The sequence below is a fragment of the Convolutriloba macropyga genome, chromosome 1, assembly GCF_964194025.1.
Source record: "Convolutriloba macropyga chromosome 1, txConMacr16.3, whole genome shotgun sequence".
Taxonomy (NCBI): domain Eukaryota; kingdom Metazoa; phylum Xenacoelomorpha; order Acoela; family Convolutidae; genus Convolutriloba; species Convolutriloba macropyga.
Genome location: NC_134468.1, coordinates 68192003 through 68217984, shown reverse-complemented (window position 1 = coordinate 68217984; position 25982 = coordinate 68192003). Strand labels below are relative to the sequence as shown.

Genomic DNA, 25982 nt, shown 5'->3' with positions numbered 1-25982 from the left:
ATTTAAGCTAGCGTATCTAGTGCTTTGAGTGGACAGCTAATGGCTGTTAAGACTTTAAAAATAATTTTTTGAAAACTTTTTCGAACATTAGTCAATCATAAGCTTACTACCGTGAACTGTAAGTCAGTCCCTGTGATGACAGCGCCTATTGTCACTAAATTTGATCTAGTTGCTGGTTTTATCTTCCAACTTTTAGTAATAAGACTTCAATGACACAAGATTTCCAAAAGTGTTTAAATATTTTTTTGGATATTTCCGTATTATTGGATACTCTTGTAGTCTTATCACATTATCCTAAAATTGACAGCACCTAATGGCTCCAAGAAGACGTTCAGTGGATCAAAGATAAATTTTTCAGAGAAAAACTTATGGTTTCAAATGGCTTCGACCTTTTCTACTCGCTTTTCTCTACTGAATTTTTGGTTTTTGCCAGGTTTTGTTGTTGTTTTCATAGTCATAAGACTTGTTGTGATCTTTTTTAATCACCTATGCATGACAAACACCCCCATACTCCTATTGAAGCATAATTGAGAGTTTTTACTTATTTCCGTTGAAATTCATTGAACTAAATGGCTGTTAAATAATTTTTCGGAAATTTTTCTGAACATTAACCAATCTTAAAAATTTTATGAACTGTTAGTCAGTCTCAGTTTTGACAGAACCCACTTGCTTTTTAATAGAACTAAAATAAATTTCATTGGCGGTTCTATCTTCTAACTATTGATTGTATGGCTTCAATAACACAAGAATTCAATTTTTTTCAAAAAAAAATTTGGATGTTTTCGTATTATTGTTTACTTTTGAACTCTTATCGCATTATCCAAGTATTATACACATCCAAAAAATATTCTATTGCCATCAGCTTGAGGAAAAAATTCAGTGAATCTCAGATAAAGTTTTCACAGATAAAGTTTTCAGAGAATCACAGATAAAGTTTTCTACTTTTTTTGCTTTTTCAAGTCACCTTGAGACAAACATCTTTTTGACAAACATCTTTTTCCGGCTAATGGTTTAAATGGCTTCGAAATTTTCTTCTCGCACTTTTCTACCGAATTTTGGTTTTCGCCTGTTTTTGTTGTTGTTTTCATAGTCTTAAGACTTATTGTGATCTCTTGTTGATTATCTATACATGACAAACATCTTTTTCCTGCCATCGTGTTATTTCTGAGCGTAGTTATTGACCTCCGTTAAAAGCTTTTGTGGTTAATGGCTGTTAAGTCTTTAAAAATTGTTTTTCGAAATTTTTTGGGAACATTAACCAATCCAAATTTTTTTTTCGTGATTTCTCAGTCAGTCTTTATACTTTTGGGATCCTTTTTTTTCCAATGCAGCCAAAAATAATATGGTTAGCGGTTTTATCTTCTACCTATTAGTTTTCAAAATTCAATGCCACTAGATTTCAATTTTTTTTATATCGGGTAGTTTTTCATAGTTTTGGATGCTTTTGAAATCTCATTACATTATCCTAATACCGATAGTTCCCATTGATTTAGTGAAGACGTTAGATGATCCTATATAAAGTTGTCAGAGAAGAACTTATGATTTAAATTGCTTCGACACTGTCTTCTGGCACTTTTCTACTGAATTTTTGGTTGTTGCCTGTCTTTGTTGTTATTTTCACCTTCAATAAATTGTTGTAAGGTCCTATTGACCACATATGAATGGCCAACAATTTTGTTGTCCCTTGGAGGCATAATTTAGCGTATTTAGTGGATTCCGTTGAAAGCTAATGAAATTAATGGCGTTGATACTACGAGTTTTCTCAAAATTTTCGTCGTTTTAATGTGTTTGTTCTGATTTGATTTTTTGAAACTATATTGATAAAAAAGGGGAGTTCCATTGCCGTTAAAAAATGAATTGAACATAGAAAATATTTTTTGGTGAAAAGTTTATTTTTTAATGCCTTCGACCCTTTTCTCGCTCAATTTTTTTCTTGAAATTGCTGTTTTTGCCTGTTTTTGTTCTGTAGGTAGCCGTAAATTGCTGATAAGTATCTTATACTTGTAGTTGAGGACTGAATTAATGATGTTACTCGAATCAGTTAGTCAATTTATAGCTTTTAGTCTTTGATATACATTTTCAAACTTTTCAGTTTTTGTTGTTCTTTTCGACAAATTATAGCTTATTTTAATGAATGAGAGGTCACATCCAATTTCTTGTATTCCAAAAAAAGATATCTACTGATATTATTTGTCACCGATGCTTTAATTGTTGGAAAATATGCGTTTTTAGAAACGTTTTTTGAGTCGTCATTTTTTGCGCTACCTTTTTTCTTCTTTCAAAAAAATCGCGTGGTATCAGATCCCAATGATTTACAAATGTGGCCAAAAAACTCATTTAATCTCTCAGTACAATTCTTGCAGCTGAATTAGTAGAAATAAGAATCGAATTAAGTATACATAATACTCAGATAATAGCTACTGATTTTAATAGTAGCAATAGTTTGTGTTTTCGCAAATCGTTTCTAATTTTTTAGGTTTTTCTTTAGTTCGTTTCTAAGGCATACACTACCCAAAGACAAGGCCTTTTGGTTTTGTAGTAACTTTTTAGTAATTTATCAAGGATTTTTTAGTTAGAAGCTAATGATTTTTAAGACTTTTGAAATTTCTTGGTTTAAAAATGTTGATTAATTTTTGAATTTCGCCTCAATGATCGTTCTCTTTGTTGACTTGTAACATAGTCTCATTAAGAAAACTTTCCGTCCGCTGTATAGTTAGGAGAAGTTAAATTTGAGTTGTTAAGGTTTTATCTGACTGCGTTTTGGCGTTGTTACTATGTGCTTTTAATTTTACATATTCAGTTTTTGCCTTGAAGTTTTTGTTTTTGCTAATTTTTTGGTTGTTTTTTTTTGTCTCGTAGTCTCTTTAAGGTCAGATCTCATTGGCGCTGTGTTAAAGTATGGCATTGTGTATTTCAATTAGTAGATATGTTGTGTAACGATTGTTTTAAGCTCAAACATCTATTTTTGTTATTTCTTCATTGGGTTGACAACTAAGTCAAAAATTTAGATGAGCTCGGGTCGGAACATCATGTACGAACGCACATTAACGGGCCGCCTTGTTTATATATAAATTTACCTGCATTGATTCTTCGTATGGACAGTCAATTCGCGTGGACATACAGTCAGAAGATTTTGCAATGGTATACACTTACAAAGATTTTATTGAAGAGATTTCTGAAATTGGAGTATCGTAGATTAATATTGTCGACCTTTTTTAAAATCGCATTTCAATTTATACTGACATTCATGACTGATCTCCTGAGTGCTGCTATGCTCGATATTTATTTGAAATTTTTAGTATGTGAAATTGTTGATCAACTCCCCAGTTAAGGAGCCTTGACATGTCGAAAACAGAGCTGGTTCAAATGCAGGAAATCATTTCTGTGAAATTACAGATTTCTAACATTATGTTGATTTGAAGGGATAAAAATTTCACTCACCAATCGATTAACTATTGATTACAATTTCGCTGGAAAATCGACTTAATACTGATAATCTATATCATAATTGATAACTTTCCATTACATGGTTGTGTCTACTTGTGAACTTAAATGCTCCTCAAGTATTCTTCGGAATGACAGTTTGAACAGTTTGACAGTTGTAAAACTGATGAGAAATTATTTTTTGTACCAGTTTAAACATTTTGTAGACAAACTTTTGTTTCAGTTCAATGATGAGATCTACGCGCCTCCGTGTTTGCAGGCTAAAAAAGATGTCTTAAAGGTGCATTTCATTTCAAAATTGTGCTTACTTTTCATAATGGTGATATGATATCTTTTTCTGCAATACTGCTTCTAATCCTATGAATTATTATCCGCGGTAATTGAAATTCATTTCTTTGTCTATTTCAGGGAATTGCAAACACTGATCATAATCAGAAAGAGGAAATGTAGTTGTTTTTTGTTCAGTCATTCGTACAGTGTGGCAAAACGGCACTAATTCAACGTCCGTTCAATGTGCGGTGTAGTTTGTGCGTGATATCCATGAATGTAAATTAGCTGGTTGTAGGTCACATTGACCCGCTTTTCTCTTTCAAAAAAATCTTTCTGCCTGATTCGGGTTTTATTTGGTAACAATTTGGTGGTTTTGTAATCAGTTTCTTGCATCTGTCAATTTTTATCAAGATCCTGTCAAGATATGCCAAAATTCTTTCTTTGCAAATTTTTTTGACGTGATCTTGAAATGTTTGCGAACCAAGATCTTAATAAGACGTTGCTTGTTTTGACAAGGCTGTTGTTAGCAATGCTGCTCGAGTTCCGTTTCATTGACAGTCCTAAAAGGATTGTGAATAAGAACGCCAATTGTAATTATTTGTTTGTAGTGGCCGAGAGGGAGAAGAAAGGGGTGGTGGTGAGTGCACGTGTGCATCCTGGAGAGTCTAACAGCAGTTGGATGATGGAGGGATTCCTTGACTTCATCACCAGTGACCACCAAATAGCACAGGTCAGTTTAATTATATTGCTGACACGATATTAATACATCTGAGCAGAATACATAGACGCGAAGCTTTATCGAGGCTAATATTGGTCTCAACGTGATTTAAAAAAATCAATTAGGCCTCTTCCTTGTTGTTTGACGCGACCATCTGACGAAGCGCCTAGCTGCTTTTTCGATGACCTCTACAACAGCTAAATTTGTGTGCATCGTTGATCATATAGGACTCACCTCGCCCATTCAGTCAAACCACTTCGGCACTGACTTATTAAATCTAAATTTAGAGTGAGGAATCTAATCGAAGCTCAGGAGAGGTCCCCCAAGCTAGATAATTATGACGGTTTGGGCTAATTTTAGAAGTCCGGTTCTCCGGAGTTTTTGACTTTTTTGAGCTTTTTAAGAGTATTGCTTCTCTGCCTACCTTTGTATGTATATGATAGAGTGTAAGGTCGTCTTTGTCGTTGGGCGCTATTGTTCCCACATTTTGTGAAAAAAATGGGAGAACGTTAAGCTATCCCAACTTTTTTTGCTCAGACAAATTTTGACTTTTATTGAGAGCATCCCGATTTATCATAAGCGGTATCACTTTGAAGCTCTCTGCGTCTGGAATCTCATTACAAAAAGAAATTTTAATAATTTCGCTTTTTTGGAAATTTTTTAAACAATTTTAGCCCACAATTTCCAGCAATTTAACCTACTTTTTGATCAAATTTAGCTAATTTCCTTGTTCAAGTCTCGATAGAAAGAAAAACTATTTGAGATCTGTCTTTTAATGGTTTATTGTTAAAATTTTTTTGAAAAATAAAAAAAATTATGAAGATAGTTTATATCGAACTTAAAAAACAAAGAGAAATTTTAAGTTCGAGGAACTGGATGCACTTTGTCTGCATGCACGATTTACTGAACACAAATCAACAATGTTTCATTTTACATTATTATAATCTTTTGGACTACATTGAGATTTGAACATTAAATTATATACTTTTTTGACATTTTTTAAGTTTTGATCAACTTTTCTGCCACTAATGAATTTTTTCTCATACTTTTGTCATTCATCTAGATTGTCATCGTCATTTAGATTGTTTTTCTGTGCAGTATATTTTCTATGAATTCTTCATAGTTTTTGAGGATTTTTAGGTCAAATGTTTGGGGCACCTCAGACAATAGAAGCAATTGTCGTGCTTTATAGCAGAGTGATCAAAAAAACGTTTAGTGCTAAAACAAAACTTTCTGAAATATTATTCTCGATATGTTGATTTGATATTATGCTTTCAAGTGCGAATGTGGGAACATTCTTTGACACGCAGAACAAGCTAGCCTTCTTGTTTTTCATCGTGCATCTAGTATTGCTGCCACAATTATTTATGCAGTATTTTCAATAGTTAAATTTTGGGAAGTTATTTTCGGCAGCTACACGCCTCAATTTTTGTTGATTTGCAGGTCTATGACTACTGCTCTGTGTTATCGCTTTTCTTATGAATATCGCCTTTTTCACTTTCAGATTTTTCCACCAATATTATAACAAAGTAAGAAATTAGTGTTAAGCTTCAACTGCATGAGTCGCTTTTTACGATTCTGATCATTTTTCGATTGAAAAAATTGTTTGTTTTTTTCAAAAAAAATATCAAATTTACTTAATTCCAGTTCTCCTAATCGTAGTCCTTTTGATGGCTTGCCTGAGCATCATTGAAGACGGTCGGTTTCTTTGCTTTCAGTTGCGTTTGTTCTCGTGGAGATTACTTGCTTAGAAACGACAGAATTTTTGAAAAGTATTTCACTTTTGTTCTGACCTTTCTTCTCTGTCTTGCTGCTTGCTGTTTTTCCTTCCTACTGTTTACAGCTCTTCTGAGTATCAAAGTGAATCAACTTTTTAGTTCTCCGTATTGTTTTTTGTTGTAAATATTTTTTGATGTGGTTATAGTGCGTCATTGCAGTTCTTCGCTCAATCTGTTTTTTAACTTACGTTTTGATTACTTTAAAACCACAGGATTCAATTAGTATATTTACCCTTCCTTTTCTAATTTATTGCTCCATTTGCCTTTTGTTTGACAGAACACGTCATTAGTCATGAAATCAATCATCTAGTCAGAATAGCCTTTTCTTTGTTGGTTTTCTTTGCTTGATTTGCTTTTTAGAACTTGTTCTGCTATGTTTTTGAATTTCTCAAACGGATTGTTTCGTTTTATCTGATTTTTTTACAAATGCGTAAATTAATGTTGACTTCTACATGCTATTTATTTATCTCGATTTACCAAAACACCGTTGAGGTGATGTTGCAAGAAAGAACTTGAGAAAAATTGAGTTAATTTTGTCCCGCTGATAATATAAACCACAATCGAAATAATTGACAATTAAATTTGAACAATTGCTTCAGTTTCCGGTATTTTGTATTTCTAAAACAAAATGTTACGGCTACGAACAGCTTGAATTGAGAAGGGTTTCACTGAATATACGTTACATGGAGTCCCTGTTTCCGTAATGATTTTTGAGTTTGATCTTGATAAAACATGGGATCATTATTGTTTTATTAAATTTTTTGTATTCTCTGCAGCCACATTTATCAATGTTTTCGACTAAAACGTTCTGGCTGAGACAATTAGATACTATGAAAAACAGCTAACTCTCAATCAGGAGTCATCCTTTTGACTTTATAATAAAAAAAGTATATTTCTCAAAGAGTTATAGAAAAAACTGATGAAGCTCAATCAATTTTGTCAAAAGAGAGAGAACTAATGGTCAAAAACTAGAAATTATCAAGTATTCAAACTTGAAGGGTTCGTGTTTAGCTACATCGCGCTTTAGGAAAACCCATTTGAGAATATTTATCATAATTTAGGTGCTACTAACTATTTCGTAATTAAAGATTACTCAGGTTTTTTGGTTCTTCGGAAAATAGAAGTATCTTGCCTGTCTGCTTCAATCTCAAGCTAAATAACTTAAGCTTTTTTCGTAGCAGCTTGATAAAAACAATCCTTGCTGCCAAAGCAAATATTTATGAAATATCATTTATGATATATTGGTTTGATACATGTTATGCCTTCGAATATGAATGGGGGAACATTCTGTGCCATGCACAGAACAAGCGAACCTTCTGGTTTTCAATTTGTGTTTGTAATTAAAGCTCAAATGGACTCTTTGGAACTTTTAGTTAGAATTGAGCTTTTGTTTCGCGACTCATCATTTTTTTGTTTATTGATTACACATTGCAAATAGTTGTGCGTCAACGCAGTTTTTCAAACGATGAAACCCTTGCTAAAAGACTCCTTTTTATTCTGCGTTTTTTGAAATCGGTTCGTGATTTTGTGTTGCTTACTTAAACAATAAATAGCCTGAAACTATAATTTTTAGTGTCAGTTTTGGTTGTTTTTTTTTGTTGATTTGTTTAATGATACTGTAATTTTTATCTTTTGCGCCTGATTTCTTACAATTTCGATTCATGAATTTTCCAATTTTTTTGTCGGGATGCTTTTGGAGTAAATTTACGTCTCGTATTTTTAAAATTCTGTATTCTGAGGTGCTCTTTGAAGCTGAATTGTTGCGGCTGCTAAATTGTCTAAGTGCTACTAACTATTTCGTAATTAAAGATTACTCAGGTTTTTGGTTCTTCGGAAAATAGAAATATCTTGCCCTGTCTGCTTCAATCTTAAGCTAAATAACTTAACCTTTTTTCCGTAGCAGCTTGATAAAAGCAATCCTTGCTGCTAAAACAAATATTTATGAAATTTCATTTTGATATATTGGTTTGATACATGTTATGCCTTCGAATGTGAATGTGGGCACAGAACAAGCGAACCGTCTTGTTTTCAATTTGTTTTTGTAATTAAAGCTGAAATAGACTCTTTGGAACTTTTAGTCAGAATTGAGCTTTTGTTTCGCGACTCATCATTTTTATGTTTTTTTTTAATACACATTGCAAATAGTTGTGCGTCAACGCAGTTTTTCAAACGATGAAACCCTTGCTAGAAGACTTCTTTTTAATCTGCGTTTTCGAAATTGGGTTCGTGATTTTGTGTTGCTTATTTAAACAATAAATAGCCTAAAAGTAATTTTTAGTGTCAGTTTTGGTTGTTTATTTTTGTTGATTTGTTTGTTGATACTGTAATTTTTATCTTTTGCCCCTAATTTCTTGCAATTTCGTTTCATGACTTTTCAAATTTTGGTTTTGTCGGGAGGCTTTTTGAGTGAATTTACTTCTCGTAATTTTTAAATTCTGTATTCTGAAGTGCTCTTTGAAGCTGAATTGTTGCGGCCGCTAAATCTTCTAAGCCGAACCCGATCATCAAGACATCGCTTTCTAGCGTTACGCCAGCATCTTATTTTGCTTTATGACAGTTCGCTAACATTCTCGTGAAACTGATAGAATCATTCGTGAAACTGATAGAATCATTGTGTTGTTTAAAGGACCAATATTTCTCATTGAGTTTTTTTTTAAAAACTCGTTTCGATTTTGCATGTTTATCTGGTAGCTCTTGATGCTGCTGAACAGTAGGGACAAAATACAGATTAGAATTCAAGCACTCCTGTTCATAGGCGGCTTTTTAATCAAAATTTTCCTGACTTAAATTGATAGCATAAGGTTTCAGAAAATGGGAGTATACGTGTCAATTGTCAACACATTCCCTGCTGACAGCTTAATCGGTTTTATTTGCACTGCTGTTTTCTTTAGCATTTGAGCTTCTTATCAAATTTAAAGGAGCATGCTCATGTTTGAGATTTTGAAGCATTTTTGTGATTGAGTGTGAGGAGAGAATACTGCCAGCAAAAAACTACCCAAATACATCGGTTTTATTGTGTTTTAGATATATTCGAAATTTCCTTCATGCTCTTTTGGTAGGAGTAAGGGCTTTTTAAACTGTGTACGCAGAGGTAATTTGACATTTATTTGGAAGTCTTGCTTTCAATCGGACTTACGTAGCAGCTGAGGAAATTTCTGTATATAAAATGGGTTTATTTTTCCTTAAGTCGCATTATCTCCTAAGCTTCGAAATTTACTCTCTGTCTGGTGTGTTCAATCAAAGCTGTTCATTCGTTTGTTGTATAGTTAAAGAATTATTGACTTAGTGTCTTTGAAAACTATAACTCTGAGTTTCACCTTTGAAATTGGGGTAATTTGATCTTATCTGAAACCCTAAGTTAAGCGTCAGAGTTGCGTGGCAAAAAAGGGAACTGAAAGTGAATAGTTCTCACTCTGGAAATGCCATTTGATAGATTCCAAAATGACAGCAGACATTGCTACCGGTGCACATAATCATATTTGAAAATAGATGCTGAATATTCAAAACGCAATAGCTCAGATACTCACAAACTTTTGAAAAAAAGTTGATGTATTGAAAGTTTTATGAAAAAAATTTGTATTGAAAATTTGAATAACTACAAAAAAATTGTTTTTCGATTTTATAATGCTGTGTTATTAAAAAATTTGCCCTTCTTGAGGACTTGGTGATCAGAATATCACAATTTTTTTTTGAAAGAGTATTATGATGGTAATAAGTCCAATTTTTTTATGAGGAATCCAACCGCGTTCTTGCGGGACATTTAAATAATCTCTAAACAAACAATTAAACGTCTTTAAACAAGCAATTAGCTTTGAGAGACAAATTTTGTTACATTCAGCGCATTGAGGGCTTGCGATGCATTTGACAAACTCTTTTCAGAATTAATTGCATACGGTGAATTTAAAGGTTTGTTAGAAGCAGTTCTTACTAAAAATAAAATAAGACAAGATTTTTAAAAAATGATGAAATATTAGTAACTTTTATTCGAGATTCCTAGTGGAATATGTTTTTACCAAATAATTCTCTGGATTTTTTTAAATACAGACATTATTGAGTCAAGCACCATACAAGGCTAAGTGAACGATAACGATGAGCCCAAGACGAGGAAAACATAAGGAAAAATTCCACGCCGGTATTAGTTTCTGGTGGTATTTTCAACGTTTTTTGTGCTTTTGCCTTTTCTGTCTGAACAAATCAGATCACCATATTTGTGCTCCTGTACTTGAACGGAAAAAATGAATTGCTGCTCTGAAATGATATTATTGCTCAAATTGGTCAAATTGCTCGTTAACAAAAATAGCAAACGGGCTTTTTGAACTGAAAGTTCAGTTCAAGCGACATGGATATCATGGGGCATTTTCGTGCAAAACTTTTTAACGTTGCTAATAAATTATTTAATTTTCTTTTGTTATTTTTGCCTGTCTCACTGTCTCAACATTAAATAAATAAGGAAAATATGCAAGAGCTAAAAAACACGGGAAAAATTTTTTAATTGCATTCTGATAGTCAGGTTTCTTCAAAACTCATAGAGCTGAATATTTTGGTTACCATTGGTAATGATAGTTATTCTAGAGTTGTGGTATCGCAATGAGGAACGTTTGAGAATAAGAAGGTGATAAAGGGTAAAAGTGACCTGGAAAGACAAAAATAGTTTATTTCAGAGGAATCTGAGCGCTTGTTACCTGAAAGCGATCATGAATCAGCAAGAAAATTGAATTTAAAAAAAGTGGGCAGATTTAAAAGCAAATTTTCAGAAATAATTCCTAAAGGGCAGAAATGGAAAAAAAGACCAAAAATCCGCTCGTTTTGGACCCTAATATTTTTTAAAGAAGCTGCTACACTTGACTGAATGACATAATAGAACTGGTCTAAATAATTTTTGAATAAAAATTCTCCTAATGAGGGCAATGGAAATGCATGGAACAATTTTATGCATAAAATATTTGTTTTTAGAAACTTTTAATGGATGAAATTGAAGTCCTTGTGATAACTAGAGGACAATCTGTATCTACTGTGTGTCTGAAATAATCTTTTAGTTTCGCCTTTTGCATCAATCCATGTCAGCTAATTAGCGAGCATTATTAATTACAAGGTTTTTGTGCCCTTTCGAGGGCATTTAAACACGTCATTCCATTTGAAGTGGCAAAAACGGAGCGTCTGCTAATAACGTGTATTCAATTGTGCTGGTGAAAACAGTAATCAAATATTTCAAAACGTCATTGTGAAAATGTTAAAATTGAAATCTGCTTGTTGAAATGAACTGATTTCTTCTGCCAAACAAAATGTGTACTGAAATGCCAGAGGGAGTCAAATGTGGGTGTTAACAAATAGTTTTTAATAGCGTTGTTTGTACTTTTAAAAATGATTTCATCTCAGTGTTGTAAAGGTCACATTTCGATTAATAATTTTTGACCGAGCAGCAGAAATTGAAAATCGCAAAGTTTGAATGAGAAAGACATAATTAACTCTTTATTTTCCTTGCCCATTGAAGAGGAATTGCAAATAGGAAATAATGATTTGCACATAATATCCCGATTCTTCTCATCCACAAATCTTGCCCAATTTTGTACCACGCAGAGCCCAATGCAGAACAAAGATTATTCGACTGCTTGCTACTGTTGTAGTTTCCCAAAGAATAAAGAATGCCAGGCATGATAACCAGAGCTTTTTTGTTATGTTTCCGAGTCAGAAAGCATAAAAACTGAGAACTAACGATCGAGGTGATTTTAAGAACAGTTTCGACTTTCGAAAGCTTGCTAATTTAAAATTCTACGTCGGCATAAAAATCATGGACGGCTCTTGAATTATCAACGCAATCTGTTTTTGCTGCATAGTAAAAACAATTTCTTTACTGTCCTCTGTTTAACATTCTATTTATATAATAACTGAAATTATTGGTACTCGTTTTAATAATTTGTTATCACTGATTCTTTGTTTTGCCTGTTTTGGTAGTTCTTTTTGTTGTTGCTAAGTCTCACTGATGACTGGTATTGGTTCACGTAAAAGACGCTATGTAATATTTTCAATTGATATCCAAGGGTTTTAACTACTGTCACAATTTTCAAAAAGTATTATAGTGTTTGGAGCTCTTGCCCGGTTTTGTAGCTCTGTTGTCTTATCACTTGATATCATTATTGAAATTTCTCATCGTTTGCTTTTGAGGCATATTTGAATCGAAATAATGGTTTTTAAATAAGTTATCAAAGTTCCTCAGAATGTACTTCTAATTGGTTTTAGTATTATGCTTATATTCCTCAAAATCAGAAGCTGAATATACCATTTAGCGAATCTAATGACTCTGGGGACCAAATGGGAACAGTTTTTGACATTTTATCATTTTTTCTCGTTCTTTCTTCTAATTGTTGCAATCCCAAATTCGGGCAGTGCCGTCAACGGCGTCTATTTTCCAGCAGTTTGCTCGCTGGGCTATTTTAATTGCTTCTTGATCTGTTATCGAACGAAGTTTGAAGCAGTTTTTGTACACGTTTGTTTTTTTGTAGCCCGAATTTTACCTTGACCGTTTTGGCTGTTTGATTGACTTTTATGCCCCTGAATTTTTGTGTTTTGATTCATCGAAATTTCTCTCTTATTCACACTTTTAAACAGTTGAGCTGAATTAGCGGGAATTTAATACTAAAAATCAATGAAAAGCGCGACAAAATTGGTGTCATTTTTTCACGTTAAATAGGAAAAGTGGTATATAAGAATGTCATTTGAATTGTCCTAGTGATTTTCTTTGTCTTCATCATTCTACGCCTCACGTCTCAAGAAAGGTGCAAATGATTAGAGCTCCCTCTTGTCCCTCTTAAGAGCGATTTTTCCAATGTTAGTCGTTTATGTTCTTACTCTCTTTTGTCTCATTGATTATGTTGAATATGTTGATTATCTGTGAATTCACATTGCATGTAGTCGCTTACGTAAGACTGACTACTCTTGTCAACAATGTTTCGCAAACGAGGTGTTTCGAAGATAATTTGTCTCGTATAATTTGGAGGCTCTTAGTGAAACCTTCTTGCTTTACAAATCTTGCATCAAATAAAATACCTTCAGAAATCAAAAACTTGGATTTCTTAATGATCTTTTCTTTTTGCACTGCTCCGAGGACTCAAGTTTATTTGTTTGGTTCGATGTAATTGATCTGGCTTTCTTTTGGCTGGTCTTTTGAAGCTTTCTGTTTAGCGAAATTGATTTACATCTGTCTAACAGGGAAGGCAGAAGTGAAGATTTTTTCTAATTTTTAACACGTTTTCGGTAACGTAACTTACACAAAAAAAACTTGGACTTTCAAAACTTCGTACTCATCTGTCTCTCTTTTTATCCATGCACCGAATATCCTTTAATTATATCTTTAGCAGTATTTGGACTGATGTGTTTTCAATCCAACCCTTTTAAATCTGGCTTTTGTGCTAATACCTGTGTACAAAATAGACAGTTATGAGATTTTTTGTCCAAAATAACCATTTATGTCAAAAATTTCGAAAATGCAATTTTTTACTGAAGGAAAAAAGGGATGGAACCACTCTATGTGGGGGGGGGGGGGGGGAGGGTTGTGGCACATATCCTGGCCCAAATCCTGCATGATAATGCTACTCTCAACTCATTTTTTTTTATAGTCGGCAGTGCTGGCGTACGGCAGGATTCTCTCTCGCTTCTGTTAATTCTTTTTTTGTATGATTTTTATATAAACTCGTTTGCATCATCCTGGTATTAACTTGGTAGCAATAGGGAAGGAGTTGATATCCAACATCAGATGCTCTCCAAATAATTAGTTAATTTTTATTATTTTTGGTGTATATGTCCTATGTTTGAGTCTTGAGCAGTTCGAAATCTCTGCCAATTATTACTCAGATCCCATTTGGTTTGACAAATTTGACTTTATGGATTATTTCTTCATAGCAGCAATTGTCCTGAAATGTCATTGTTTATTTGCAGTTACTTTGTGATTTGATAACGTCTCTTTTGTTTAACCTTTTCACTGATCGTAGTAATGTTAATGAGTTGATCTTTGATGTTTTTAAGTTAATATTTAAGTTAATCCCTTTAGGGAATCTGCATGACTGGCTAAACGTTGTGTATCTTGTGTAATTTGAACAAAAACTGCTCTCACATAGACCAGATGAATTTAAAGCTTTTGGCTTCATTTCTCTGGCTTAAATATAAAAAAGCTTTGATTTTAGAATCACCATCAGAAATGCCAAGGGTTCTATAATATGTTTCTGACTTTGTATTATTGTTTGTTTTTTTTTGCCTAGCAGCGAGTCATGTTTATTCAAGCTACAGCCTGCTGTAATACATTTGCTAACCAAATTATGGTTAATTTGATTTCAATAACTTAAAATATACTTTGCACTTTGTTTCTGCATAGCATGATTGGACAGAAGTTTTCCAACTATTCAATGGTTGTTTTAGTTCCAATTCTTTTTTATTGGAAAGTGATGTCCCTGAAATTTTTTGGAGATTTTTTTGTGTCTAATGATTTCTAAAAAGAACTTGGTATTTTACTCATATCCACGACGCGGTTTATGTCCAATAGGTTCCAGCAGTAAAATGAAGTTCGTAGTCTTTGAGGACATTTTGTTGTATTGCCATTTTGTTATTTTGTTACACTACATTGAGTTAAAATGTAGTCAAAATATATAAATCAATCCGAATATGAGTTATGTCAACCGAAGATGAAATTTTAATTCGGACTTGAACTGGCGTGTCTGTGTCAATGTAAATTGTACCTAGAAATATTAATTTTGCAGATCAAAAGTCGTATGTTGTTATGTAAATAGCATAGCACGCCCTGCGATCTTTGCATTTGAATCTATTGTCATATGATCGAACTAAAACATAATTTAGAATTAAGTAGTTCTGAAACAGTCACAAATCATTTCAAGATAAAGCAATATCTGAAATGAATTGTTACAGAACTAATTTGATATTTCTTCTTTGTTGCGCTCTCGCTATTTCTGCTAAACCGTTGAATTCTAACTCAAATGAGGGCGGTACATCTTCATCGAAGTGTGGTTACGATTCTTGTCCGGACTTGAGTGATGACTTGATTCACGTTCATTTGGTACCTCATACACACGACGATGTTGGATGGCTCAAGAATCCCGAGGAGTACTCGTATGGTCAAAGAGATGACATCCAAAGAGCTGATGTCAATGTCATCTTGAACTCGGTTGTGGACGAGCTGCTTAAGGATTCCTCACGAAGGTTTATCTACGTCGAGATGTACTTTTTCTCCAATTGGTACAAGCTGCAAACTGCTGCACGAAAAGAGCAAGTCAAGAAACTTGTAAATGACGGTCAACTTGTGTTCACAAATGGCGGGTGGTGCATGAATGATGAAGGTGCGGCTCATTACAATGCAATAATTGACCAGATGAGTTTGGGTTTGAGGTATCTGAATAATACTTTTGGTGAATGTGGGGTTCCGAAAGTAGCCTGGCATATTGACCCGTTCGGCCACTCTAGAGAACAGGCAAATCTGTTTGCCATGATGGGTTTTGACTCTTTCTTTTTTGGACGACTCGATTATGACGACAAAAACAACCGGTTGAATACTAAACGAATGGAGGAAGTTTGGCATGCTGGAAATGCCGATTTGTTCTTCGGGGCGCTGTACAATGGCTACGGACCGCCGGGAGGTTTCTGCTTTGACGCTGTAGACTGCTCCGACGAGCCCATCATTGACGACCCGAATTTGTTCACGTATAATGTCAACCAAAGAATAGACGATTTCATCAGCGCTGTTCGAGATCAAGCACAACATTACAGAACTAATCACATCATCATGACAATGGGAAGTGACTTCCAATACATGGTTGCTTCAAAGTGGTACACCAATTTGGACCTTCTGATCAAGTACACGAATGCCCGACAAGCAAACGGATCTAACATCAACGTGTTGTATTCAACCCCAATGTGCTACACCAACTCTCTACATAAAGCAGGAATTGATTGGACTACAAAAAGTGACGACTTTTTCCCGTATGCATCGGATCCACATTCATTCTGGACGGGCTATTTCACAAGTCGTCCGGCTCAAAAAGGTGTCATTAGGAAGAGTAACAACCTGTTACAGATTGCACGACAGCTGAGTGTTATGTCCAGGTGGAATGAAACTGGTTCCATTGAAGGTCTTTCGGGTGCCATGGGTGTCAATCAACATCATGATGCGGTGACTGGAACTGAAAAGCAGGCTGTGGAGAGGTTCTACATGGAATACATGGACAGGAACATTGTCAACACCCGAAGCACCATAAAGGACATGCTTGGCATTGACAACTTAGATTTCTGCCCTTACAGAAACATTAGTGTGTGCGACACAACGGAAAACTCCGAAAATTTTCACGTTGTGGTTTACAATCCTCTAGCGAGGAAAGTGAAGTACTATGTTCGAGTGCCGGTTTCCAAAGAGGAGTACTACATAACAGACGAGAACAGCAGAGTAATTGTTGGTGACGTGATGCCAGTTCCTAACGAGGAGTCTTTGAATCGTCTAAGAAAGGCTATGAATTCTAAAGCCAATTATGAGTTGACATTTGCCGTTGAAGTCGAAGGAATGTCCTTTGCCACATACACTGTTCAAGAATCGAAGTCTTTGAAAGTTACAAGTGTTTCTGCTAAAGTCCCACAGAAGAGGTGCCTATCCGAAGCGGAACCCATAGTTAATGAGTACTTCTCTGCCAGGTTAAAGAATAAACAAATTGAGGTGACTTTCAAGAATGGAAAGACTGAAACAATCGAATTGCCATCATTTGGTTGGTACCATGCAAGTAAAGGTGATCAAGACGAACCTGCAAGTGGGGCGTACTGCTTCAGACCCCAAATTCAGACTCCGTTCGTATACGATTTTGATGCGGCAGCTAGCGAACTTGTTCAGGGTAAATACGTGACTGAAATCAGATTGTCATTTCCCCTTCCTTGGCTTTCAGGAGTTGCAAGAATTTTGGCTGACAAACCGTATATCGAATTTGAGTGGCTGGTCGGACCAATTCCTGTAGAAGACGGTATCGCAAAAGAAGTCGTCCTTCTTTATAACACTTCCATTGTCAACAACGAGACATTCTACACCGATTCCAATGGTCGGCAGATGTTGCAAAGAATCCTGAACTACCGACCCACTTGGAATTTCCAGAGCTCAGAGCCAACTAGTCAAAACTACTACCCGGTGAATAGCAGGATTTTCATCAATGATGGAGTCACTCAAGCTACGGTGCTGACAGATAGGTCAGAGGGCGGAACCAGCATGAACTCTGGACAAATTGAAGTCATGTTGCACCGCCGAGATCTAGCAGATGACGGGTTTGGAGTTGGTGAGGCATTAAACGAACCAGGACAGTTTGGAGATGGTCTGATTGTTCGTGGAACCCACAAATTTATCTACTCAAACATTGCGGAGGCTTCTAAGTTGCATCGTCTTGTGGCCGAGGAAACATTTATGGAACCTCTGGTCGCTTTCTACCCAACTTCTAAATCTTCCGATAGTCAGCCAAAGCCTACAATGACATCCGCTAACGTAACATTGCCCGAGAACATCCATTTGTTGACCTTAATGCAATTAGATGAAGATCCTAACGTAATCTTGCTGCGACTGGAACACCAATTCGCTGAAGGTGAAGACGCGGATCTTTCGAGAAGTGTGACAATCGATTTGGTGTCTGCTTTTTCTAACTTGTTCACGATCAAGAGTGCGCGAGCAATGGTTCTTTCGAGTGAAAAGTATGCGGGCGATGTAAGTAGGTTGAGTTGGGAGACGGTGGATGGAACTAGCGTCGATCCTAACTGGGACATTAATTATGGTCTAACAGTCACTTTAGCTCCAATGGAAATCAAAACTATTGAACTTGAAATTGAATGAAACTATTTTCTAAAACTCTTCAATGGGCTGCAAACTTTCAATGTAATGGTGATATTATTGCCAAGATAGTACTGGTAAACCGCATAATTTATAGCCAATCAATTTTCAATATTCTAAAATGTATTTGAGCACATTGAAAATGATGATTTTCCATTTTTGTCAATTTTGGAACGTTTCAACGTTGGAACTACTCGATAACTGAATGCCCCCTTGTTGAAATTTTCTCTTTGCTTTTCAATGGTAAATGTTTATTGCGTCGGACACTGGAATCAACGTTTTCTGCTGGCAGAGGAAATGTAAACAGTTCTCATGATGTTCTCATTTTTTGTAGTCAATATTTGCGAACAAGAATGGTTGGTATTTGTTGGGCCTCTTTCCGGTTACATTTTTTTCAAGTAGTTATGCAAATTCGGTACTAGCTTATGCAAAAGGTACTTCTTAGTTATTTTCAATTTTGTTTTTTTAAAAGCCACCGTCAGCCTCGCAGCTGCTATCATTCAGGCGCTCTCCTTTGTTTTAAAATCCAAAGAATTTGGATTGTATTGTTGTGCTCTCTTTTGACGACTCGAAGAAGCTTAGCGGAAATACTATTCGTTCAGACGGCGGTTTAACCTAAAACCCAAAGTGAGTAAAATTGCCGTGTGAATAAAATTCTGAGCGAGAGAAGTTTTTGATTCAGTGAATGAGTTTTCGACAGAATGGAAAGTGTTTTTTTTACAGAATGGCGCATATAGATAAGTTTTTTTGTTGTTTTTCGTCCAATTCGCTGTATTTGCCTGTATTTTGTGGAAATGGTTTTTTCGATGCAGTATTAACAGTGTGACCCTCTGAAATTCAAACCAGTGTTTTTGAGGGCGTAATAATATTGCGTTTCAAGTTCAAAATGGGATCATTTTTGTCAATTTGTTTAGAAAATTTCTTTAGTTAACTTATCTTTTTTCGGATCTGTAAGTGAACTTTTTTCAAAAATCAGTAATATGGCAACTTCCCTTTGATAATTTATGCATTGAATGCCGCTTTATAATAAGAGGTATTTTTGTTTTCATAAAAATATCCTCATGCTAATCCGATTTCCGCAGTTTCTGTCATATTTTTCAGTTTTTTGCCGGTATTGTGGTTTTAATTAATGGAAAAATTTTGTTTGTACACTTCCAGGGTTTTTTTCGTTTTGCTGCTAATTGAATTATTTAAATTCTGAATTAGTTTTATCTCATTTTGTCTATGGTACCTTCAACAAAAGAAAAGTATGTATTCTTTTGTCCTAATTGCAGTGACTCCAAAACAAAAAATCAAAATCATTTGCTGTTCTGAGTATTTAATTCTAATTTTCTTTTTCTTTTGAAAGGTTGAACTTGGATTCTACGAATAATATCTGCCTTTTGTTTTGACAATGTGTCTTTTGGGTCGCAGAGTTCATTTCAGAGTTCTATCTTTTGAACACTAACCTCTTGAACTATTCCATGACAGTTTTCAGCTGTGTCATCTCTTTCAGGCTATAAGTAATTGATCATCCTGAGAATTTCGGTCGTTTTCCAACGATACGCAATGTTTTTATAAACAAGAAATTTTGCCTTATCGTGATTTCAAAGAGTTTTTCTGTCATTGTGGTTTGTTATGTTTTGAATCCGTTCATTTCTTTGCGTAATGTTGCTGAATAATCTCGTAGTTAATTTTTTAGTGCGCGGCAATGATGTCAATGCTCAAGTCTTTCTTATGGTGACAGCGGTCTAATTATTCTTTTTTCGAGTCAGTTGCTGGTGTGGTAATGAGTTAATGTTTTATGATAAAAGATTACGGTTTCAGCTGCAATTTTGCGCTACTCCGAGTATTAAATTTAAATTTTTCTTTTGAAAAGTTTAACTTTGATTTTACGGATAATATCTGCCTTATGCTTTCACAATGTGTCTTTTGGGTCGCACTGTTCATTTCAGAGTTCTATCTTTTGAAGACTAATCTCTAGAGCTATTTCATGACAATTTTCCGCTGTCATCTTTTGGAGGCTATACGTTTTAGACCATACTTAGAATACCTGCCATTTTTGAAACGGTACGAAATGTTTTTGTAAACATTAAGTCTTGCCTTATCATGATTTCAAAGAGTTTTTCTGTCAAAGTTGTTTGTTATGATTTGAATCCGTTCGTAATTATTGTAATATTACTGAATGTTCTCGTAGTTATTTTTGTTTCAGTGGGCTTTATTGATGTCAATGCTCAATTCTTTTTTGTGGTGACAGTGCTGTGAATATTCTGTTTTTTGAATCAAATGCTGGAGTGGTAACGAGTTAATGTTTTATGATATAAGATTTTGGTTTCGGCTGCAATTACGGTTGTCTGCGCTTCGAGTCGCCTTCTGAATTCTTCCTGCTCTGTTTTTTAAAGATATGTGCACCAATTTGCGGCGTTTCCACTTCATCAAAAAGTTAAATTAGAGTGATGGTCTTGATCACGCTGGAGTAGTAAATGGATTAAAAAAATGAGAAGCTTTGAATAGTGAAGTTTTCTTTCCAGTTTCTTTGAAGTGAGTGAGAAATTTGAATTCGAGCAAATTATCGGTTTTTGGAAGTGGTTTTCTGTTTAACATGCGGCAACTTGATTTTACTAACATGATACATGTGTCTTTTTGTTGAGCCTATTTTCAATAGCTTGAGTTCATCAACGTGTAGCTAGTGCCTTTTATTACTTTGATGCTATTTGTTTTCATAAAAAGTGGTGAGTTTTCGGGTTTTCCTTTTTTATTATTTCTGTTGCTATATCTCTTAGTATCAGTAGTCGATAATGGTGCGGGCTTTTAGCTAGTGGTGTCCATGACTATGACCTTATTTGTTCTCAAAAGTTTTTAATAGAATTTTTGAGTTTTGCGAGTATTTGTTGTACACTTCGACCTCTTATCAGTTAACCTCATTAAGGATAGGTCTCATAGGTGGTTAATAGGGATCAATTTAGTCGATTTAATTGTTTCAGTTCAAGGCTAATGCTTTCTATGACTTCGGGCTATATGCTTTTAAAATAAATTATCGAATTTTTAGGTTGCAAGTTTTTACTGTCCACTTTGTTCTCGTACCCCTTGGTTTCATTAATGACACGTCTCAACTGTTGCCACATAAATCAATCTAATTAAATTTTTGAGTTCATAGCTATTGCTTTCTTTGACTTATTCGCTGACATTTTAAAAAACGTTTATAACTTTTCGAATTTTGCTAACATTGTTTTTACTTATTGTAGTTTTATCACTTAATCTCATAAATGAAAGGTCTCATCAGTTGCTCATGCGGATTAAGTTATTCGAAATGTTTTTTCCATATCTAGTGTTTTCTGCGATTTTTACACTAATGGTGTTTTTGCTGTCTTATCATTTAGTTTCATTAATGGCAAATTTCGTTGGTTGCTGGCAGGAGATAATTGAAGCTAACTATAGTCGCTAGAGTTTTATCAGTTGTTTTTCATTTTGACTCCTTTTCGAAAAATCAAAATTGTTTTTTTTTAATCTAGCATTTTTTTGTGTTTATTTCGCTTATTCTACAAAAGATTTTCCTTTTTGCCTTTAGTGCGGCGTAATTTCGGCCCAATTCTTGGTTCTAACCTTTAGCTGGCGTCTAAGGTTTTTGGCATGTAGTTTTGAAGTTCTCTTACCTTGACGTCACTGACTTTCAGAGATATTCTGGTTTTTGCCAATCTCTTTATTTTTCTCTTTTTTTTGCTTTTTTTGTCATTGATTACCAGAAATTTGTCATATTTTAAACTCATTTAATTATGCTTGTAGTCAATTTCTTCATAAAGTTTTCTGGTTTTAGTGATTCTTATTGCGCTAAATCTTGGCAAAATTTATTTTCTAATTGTTTTTTTTTTTCATTTTTGCACACACGGTCATAGGCTTTGTTGACTGTCTAGTTTGAAGTTGTTGTTAAAATTTTAATTTTCATGTCATCTTTTAATTTATTTAATTCAAGACATGTCATGCTATGCTTTTTAAATTTCGCTTCACCTTTCTATTGACCTTATTATTAAGCACAATAGCTCTCAGTTTAGAAGTTGAATTGTTTATAGCTTATAGATTCTAACTGAAACTTTATAACAAATTATAACGCGGGCTGACATTGAGAAATAAAATTTTGAATTTTTGTCTTTTCTCTTTCTCTTTTTCTGTCTCAATTCCGATGTCCGTCAAGCGCGTCAACGGCGGCTATTTCCCAATAATGAATTTTCCTAATTGATCGCGTGTCTTTTTATTAAAACTAGAGAATTGAATTAATCTATTTTTCTCAGTCTTTTCTTATTTGATTTTTTCATAAAATTTTCAGCCATTTCTGGCGCCGGTAATTACTTTTAATTCGTGTTTGAAGCTGCAGCGTGAGCTTTTGATTGATTTCCGGAGTTTTATGGAATTCTTTGTTTCCATTTTTTGACTTCCTGTCTGTCTAATACCCCGGCGGAGTTGCCCTTTAAAAATTCTGCAAGAACTTATTTTTGATGCTGTACTCTCATAATTCTTAGTAAGGTATTCGATATCGCGTTTGTCTGATTATCGAATTTGTTCGATAGAGCTTGAAAATTTTCGAACCATTGAAAATTCACTGGGTCGTTTTTAAAAACTTTGAAATGACCAAAAACGTTTCTTAGCAAATCAATTTTTAATTAGATTGTAGTTTAATCAAGCATCTATTCTAAAAAAGTATAAGTGTGCAAAAGTTATTAGTAAATTGCTCAATTTATTGTTTTTTCCTGCCAAATCTTTAGTAGACAAATAATATCTATTCGAGAATATTCAGTTCAAGAAACGTTTTTGTTTGTACAATTACTTTCTACTAATAGATGTCTGCTTTTTGACGATATAACCATCACAAATGTTCAAATGATGATAGCGAACTTTTCTTGCATATATTTTCTGTGTGGTTATTCGATAAATATCGGATACTGATTGTTGTTTAATAATTTAGGGTTTTCAGGATAGTAGTTTGAAATGAGGTTTAATTTTTCAAAGAAATAAGCAGCGCACATATCCCTGACAATGGGAACTAGTGGTCTACTGGGAAATTGCTTCTGCTATTCTGTTTGGCTAACATCAACTGATTAAGGAGTCTATTTTTTCAGACAGTTGTTCTTGTTTAACTTCCTCGAAAGTTTTACCCTTTGAATGCATAGAGATCCTAATAGAACCTAAATAGTACATCTGCCATATTGCACTTTTTGTCACTTTTGCTTTTGTTGGTGTCTTTTGAATTGCAGGCCGAACAGCAGTATTGCACATGTTGAATTGAAGCTAAAAATTTCAAATAATGAAAGCCGTTGGATATCAATTGAAATTTATGCTCAGTCATACCTCAGTAGGATGACATGGAGACCTATCATTATCCAGAATATGTTGCACGTCTTCAAAATTAAACCATCAATTCAGACGAGAGACACAAAAATCCAGACAATTTTGCAAGAGAATGGTGTCGAGCAAGAACCGTTCAAACAACAATTTTTTCAGTACAAAATGGGATATAATCAATTGTGCGTTCTTTGAACACCATTAATGAGATATGTGACCTCTGAAAAATCAGACTAGGTAACAAGTATTGAATAAAGGTCAAAAAGAGGAAAAAGTTACCAGTTAATTTTTGTCGTTCGAAAACAATTAATTTCAAAGACATAAAAACGTTAGCTATCAACGCAAATCATAAAGATTTTTTATCAGATGAAGGTCATTGAGTTTTGTCATTAATCAGAATTGTCATACATCTACAAAAAGAATGATAAATAGACAAAAATTAGTTAATTTTTTTTTGCGAAAAACCGGTATCGAAGCCGTTAAAACAATAAGCAATACATTAATAACCTTAGATAAGTTCAAAACCGTCAAAAGAAATAGTTTTTATGCGACCTGTAATTAAAGAGAATAGGTAACAGTAGACAAAACGTACAGCAAAGTGCAAATTTAAAAATAAGTCTGAATCAAATGTTTTAAGAAAATATATAAGGACTTTTTTTAAAAATTTTCTTAAAACATTCGATTCAAAGTCATGAAAAAACTTTGCTATCAGCTGAAATCAGTGAACATGGTCATTTGATCATCATTCAGAAGCTACTAAGACCTGCAATGATCCAGACTTTTTCTTGCGACTAGAAAAAGAACGGTAAATAAAAACAAAATAAATAAATTCTGCTACAGGACAGTTTCGAAGCAGTTAAAACCGCCATCTTTTCACTTGAAAACTGATGTGTTCAATTGTGCCTCCTTTTAAAACTCCTGTAGGTAATCTGATATCTGGCCTATCGCTGAAGTGACAAATCAAGAAAAGCAACCTAAAAGGAGGAAAATGTTCAAAATTAAAATTTTTTTGTGAGAACTCGTAGTATCAAAGCAGAAAAACAATTAGGCAAAACGGAAAACCGGAAAATTTATTAAAATCAATCCTCTAAAAAACGATGCGACATTTTTTGTTGACTTGAAGCTACAGGTTGACCAAAGAGGAGAAAAATTGCAGAGCTCAATAATCCGTTGTTAATTTTGAAAACATCTTTAAAATTCAAAACGGCCATAAGCTTTCGACTACAAAATTAGTTTTCCATGAATTTCCCTAGGAAGCCAATTGGACCTGTTAATGGTGTGCTAGGATTTGAATTGTTCTTTTCTGTAATGAACATACAAAAAATGAGAAATTATTTAAAACAACTGATTTCATTCCGATTTTTTGGGCCTTAAAAACAGCGATTAGGCTAAAACTGACATGCTATTGCTGTTTCTTCATTAGGAACACGTAATTGTTGCGAGATAAATTGGCAAAAGACTGCTAAAGTTTTAATTCGGGAGCACTCAAAGCATGTACAAGTAACACTTTTCTCTGGAGTTAACGAAGACTGCATCAGCAGTTTTTAGATGTGCTAATCCGGCAAATTCACACATAGTAGACTGAAGAAGCTTATTTCTTGCAATTTTTGATGAAGAAAGGCTATTTTTTGCAAAATCTTTGATAAATGTAACTACAATTTTAGGCTATAAATTAGATCAAACAGTTCAAAGACCCTATTTTCTTTTTAGAGGTAAAAGCAGCGACTCTGTTTGTGGAACATAATATTTGGCAAAATTGGTCAAAAATTGCGTAAAAATACGGAAATTGTGAAGAAACAACAAAAATAAGTCAAATGTTCACAAAACTTTGATAACTCCGTGGAAAAAAAACGAATTTCGAAAAATCTTTTCTCTTATGTTTTCTACGTTGGCAGGAATTTCTAATGATGGCACTCACAATCCACTACAATTAATATGCGCTAAAACAAAACTCAAGGCTAAAACTATGGAAAATGTTAACAAAAACAACCGAAATTGGTCTATTATTAACAAAACTTTAAATCTCGATAACTCTGTGGAAGAAAAGAAGTTAAAAAAATCTTTTTATTTCTATATTCTACGCTGGAAGGGTTTGATAAAAAATACCACACATAACTCTCTACGATGAATATATCGATCGGCGAAAATTGATTGAACAAAAAACCCATTTGTGTATATAGTTCTTCCCCCATTAAAGTGGGTCGGAACATTTATAGCTATTAAGTCATCCAAGCTTGATAATTGAGAGGTTCTCTTATTTGATAGAATTTTGATATCAGAATCTGGGAAATGCTTTTACTCTTGTGTTTGGTCTTGTGGTATCATCTATAATTAGGATATCTCAGCTGTTGTATTTGCAACTGTTTTCTGCACCGGCTTTGTTAATATGTAATTTTTTTTAAGAAATCGATTATTTTTGCTCTTTCGGTTTTCGTGATCTTCTGTTTCAAAGTTTGAAGGGTGAGTTTTTGCTGATGACTTCTTAAATTTTGGCTGATCTCTTTTAACTAGTGTAATGATGATAGTTGTATAACGAGATGGTAAATACATATGTAAAACTTCTTTTGTTGAACATTGATGAAGTTGTAAGCCAGTGATCTACTGGCTA

General features: G+C 34.2%; 2 protein-coding genes across 2 annotated transcripts in view; both read left to right on the top strand.

Moving 5' to 3' along the window:
* LOC142347891 (uncharacterized) overlaps nucleotides 1-25982 on the top strand; it is a 218330-nt gene that overhangs the window by 82118 nt on the left and 110230 nt on the right. Inside the window, exon 7 of the mRNA XM_075399081.1 lies at nucleotides 4323-4444. Within this exon, the coding sequence (XP_075255196.1) occupies nucleotides 4323-4444 (122 nt within the window). The remainder of the gene's footprint in view (nucleotides 1-4322; nucleotides 4445-25982) is intronic.
* Nucleotides 15050-18221, top strand: LOC142341858 (lysosomal alpha-mannosidase-like). The gene has a single exon (XM_075393128.1). The coding sequence runs from the start codon at nucleotides 15110-15112 to the stop codon at nucleotides 18062-18064; it is 2955 nt and encodes a 984-aa protein (XP_075249243.1). The 5' UTR covers nucleotides 15050-15109; the 3' UTR covers nucleotides 18065-18221.

Coding starts and splice junctions, on each gene's coding strand:
- LOC142341858 (XM_075393128.1), top strand. CDS start 15,110: ATGAATTGTTACAGAACTAATTTGATATTTCTTCTTTGTTGCGCTCTC.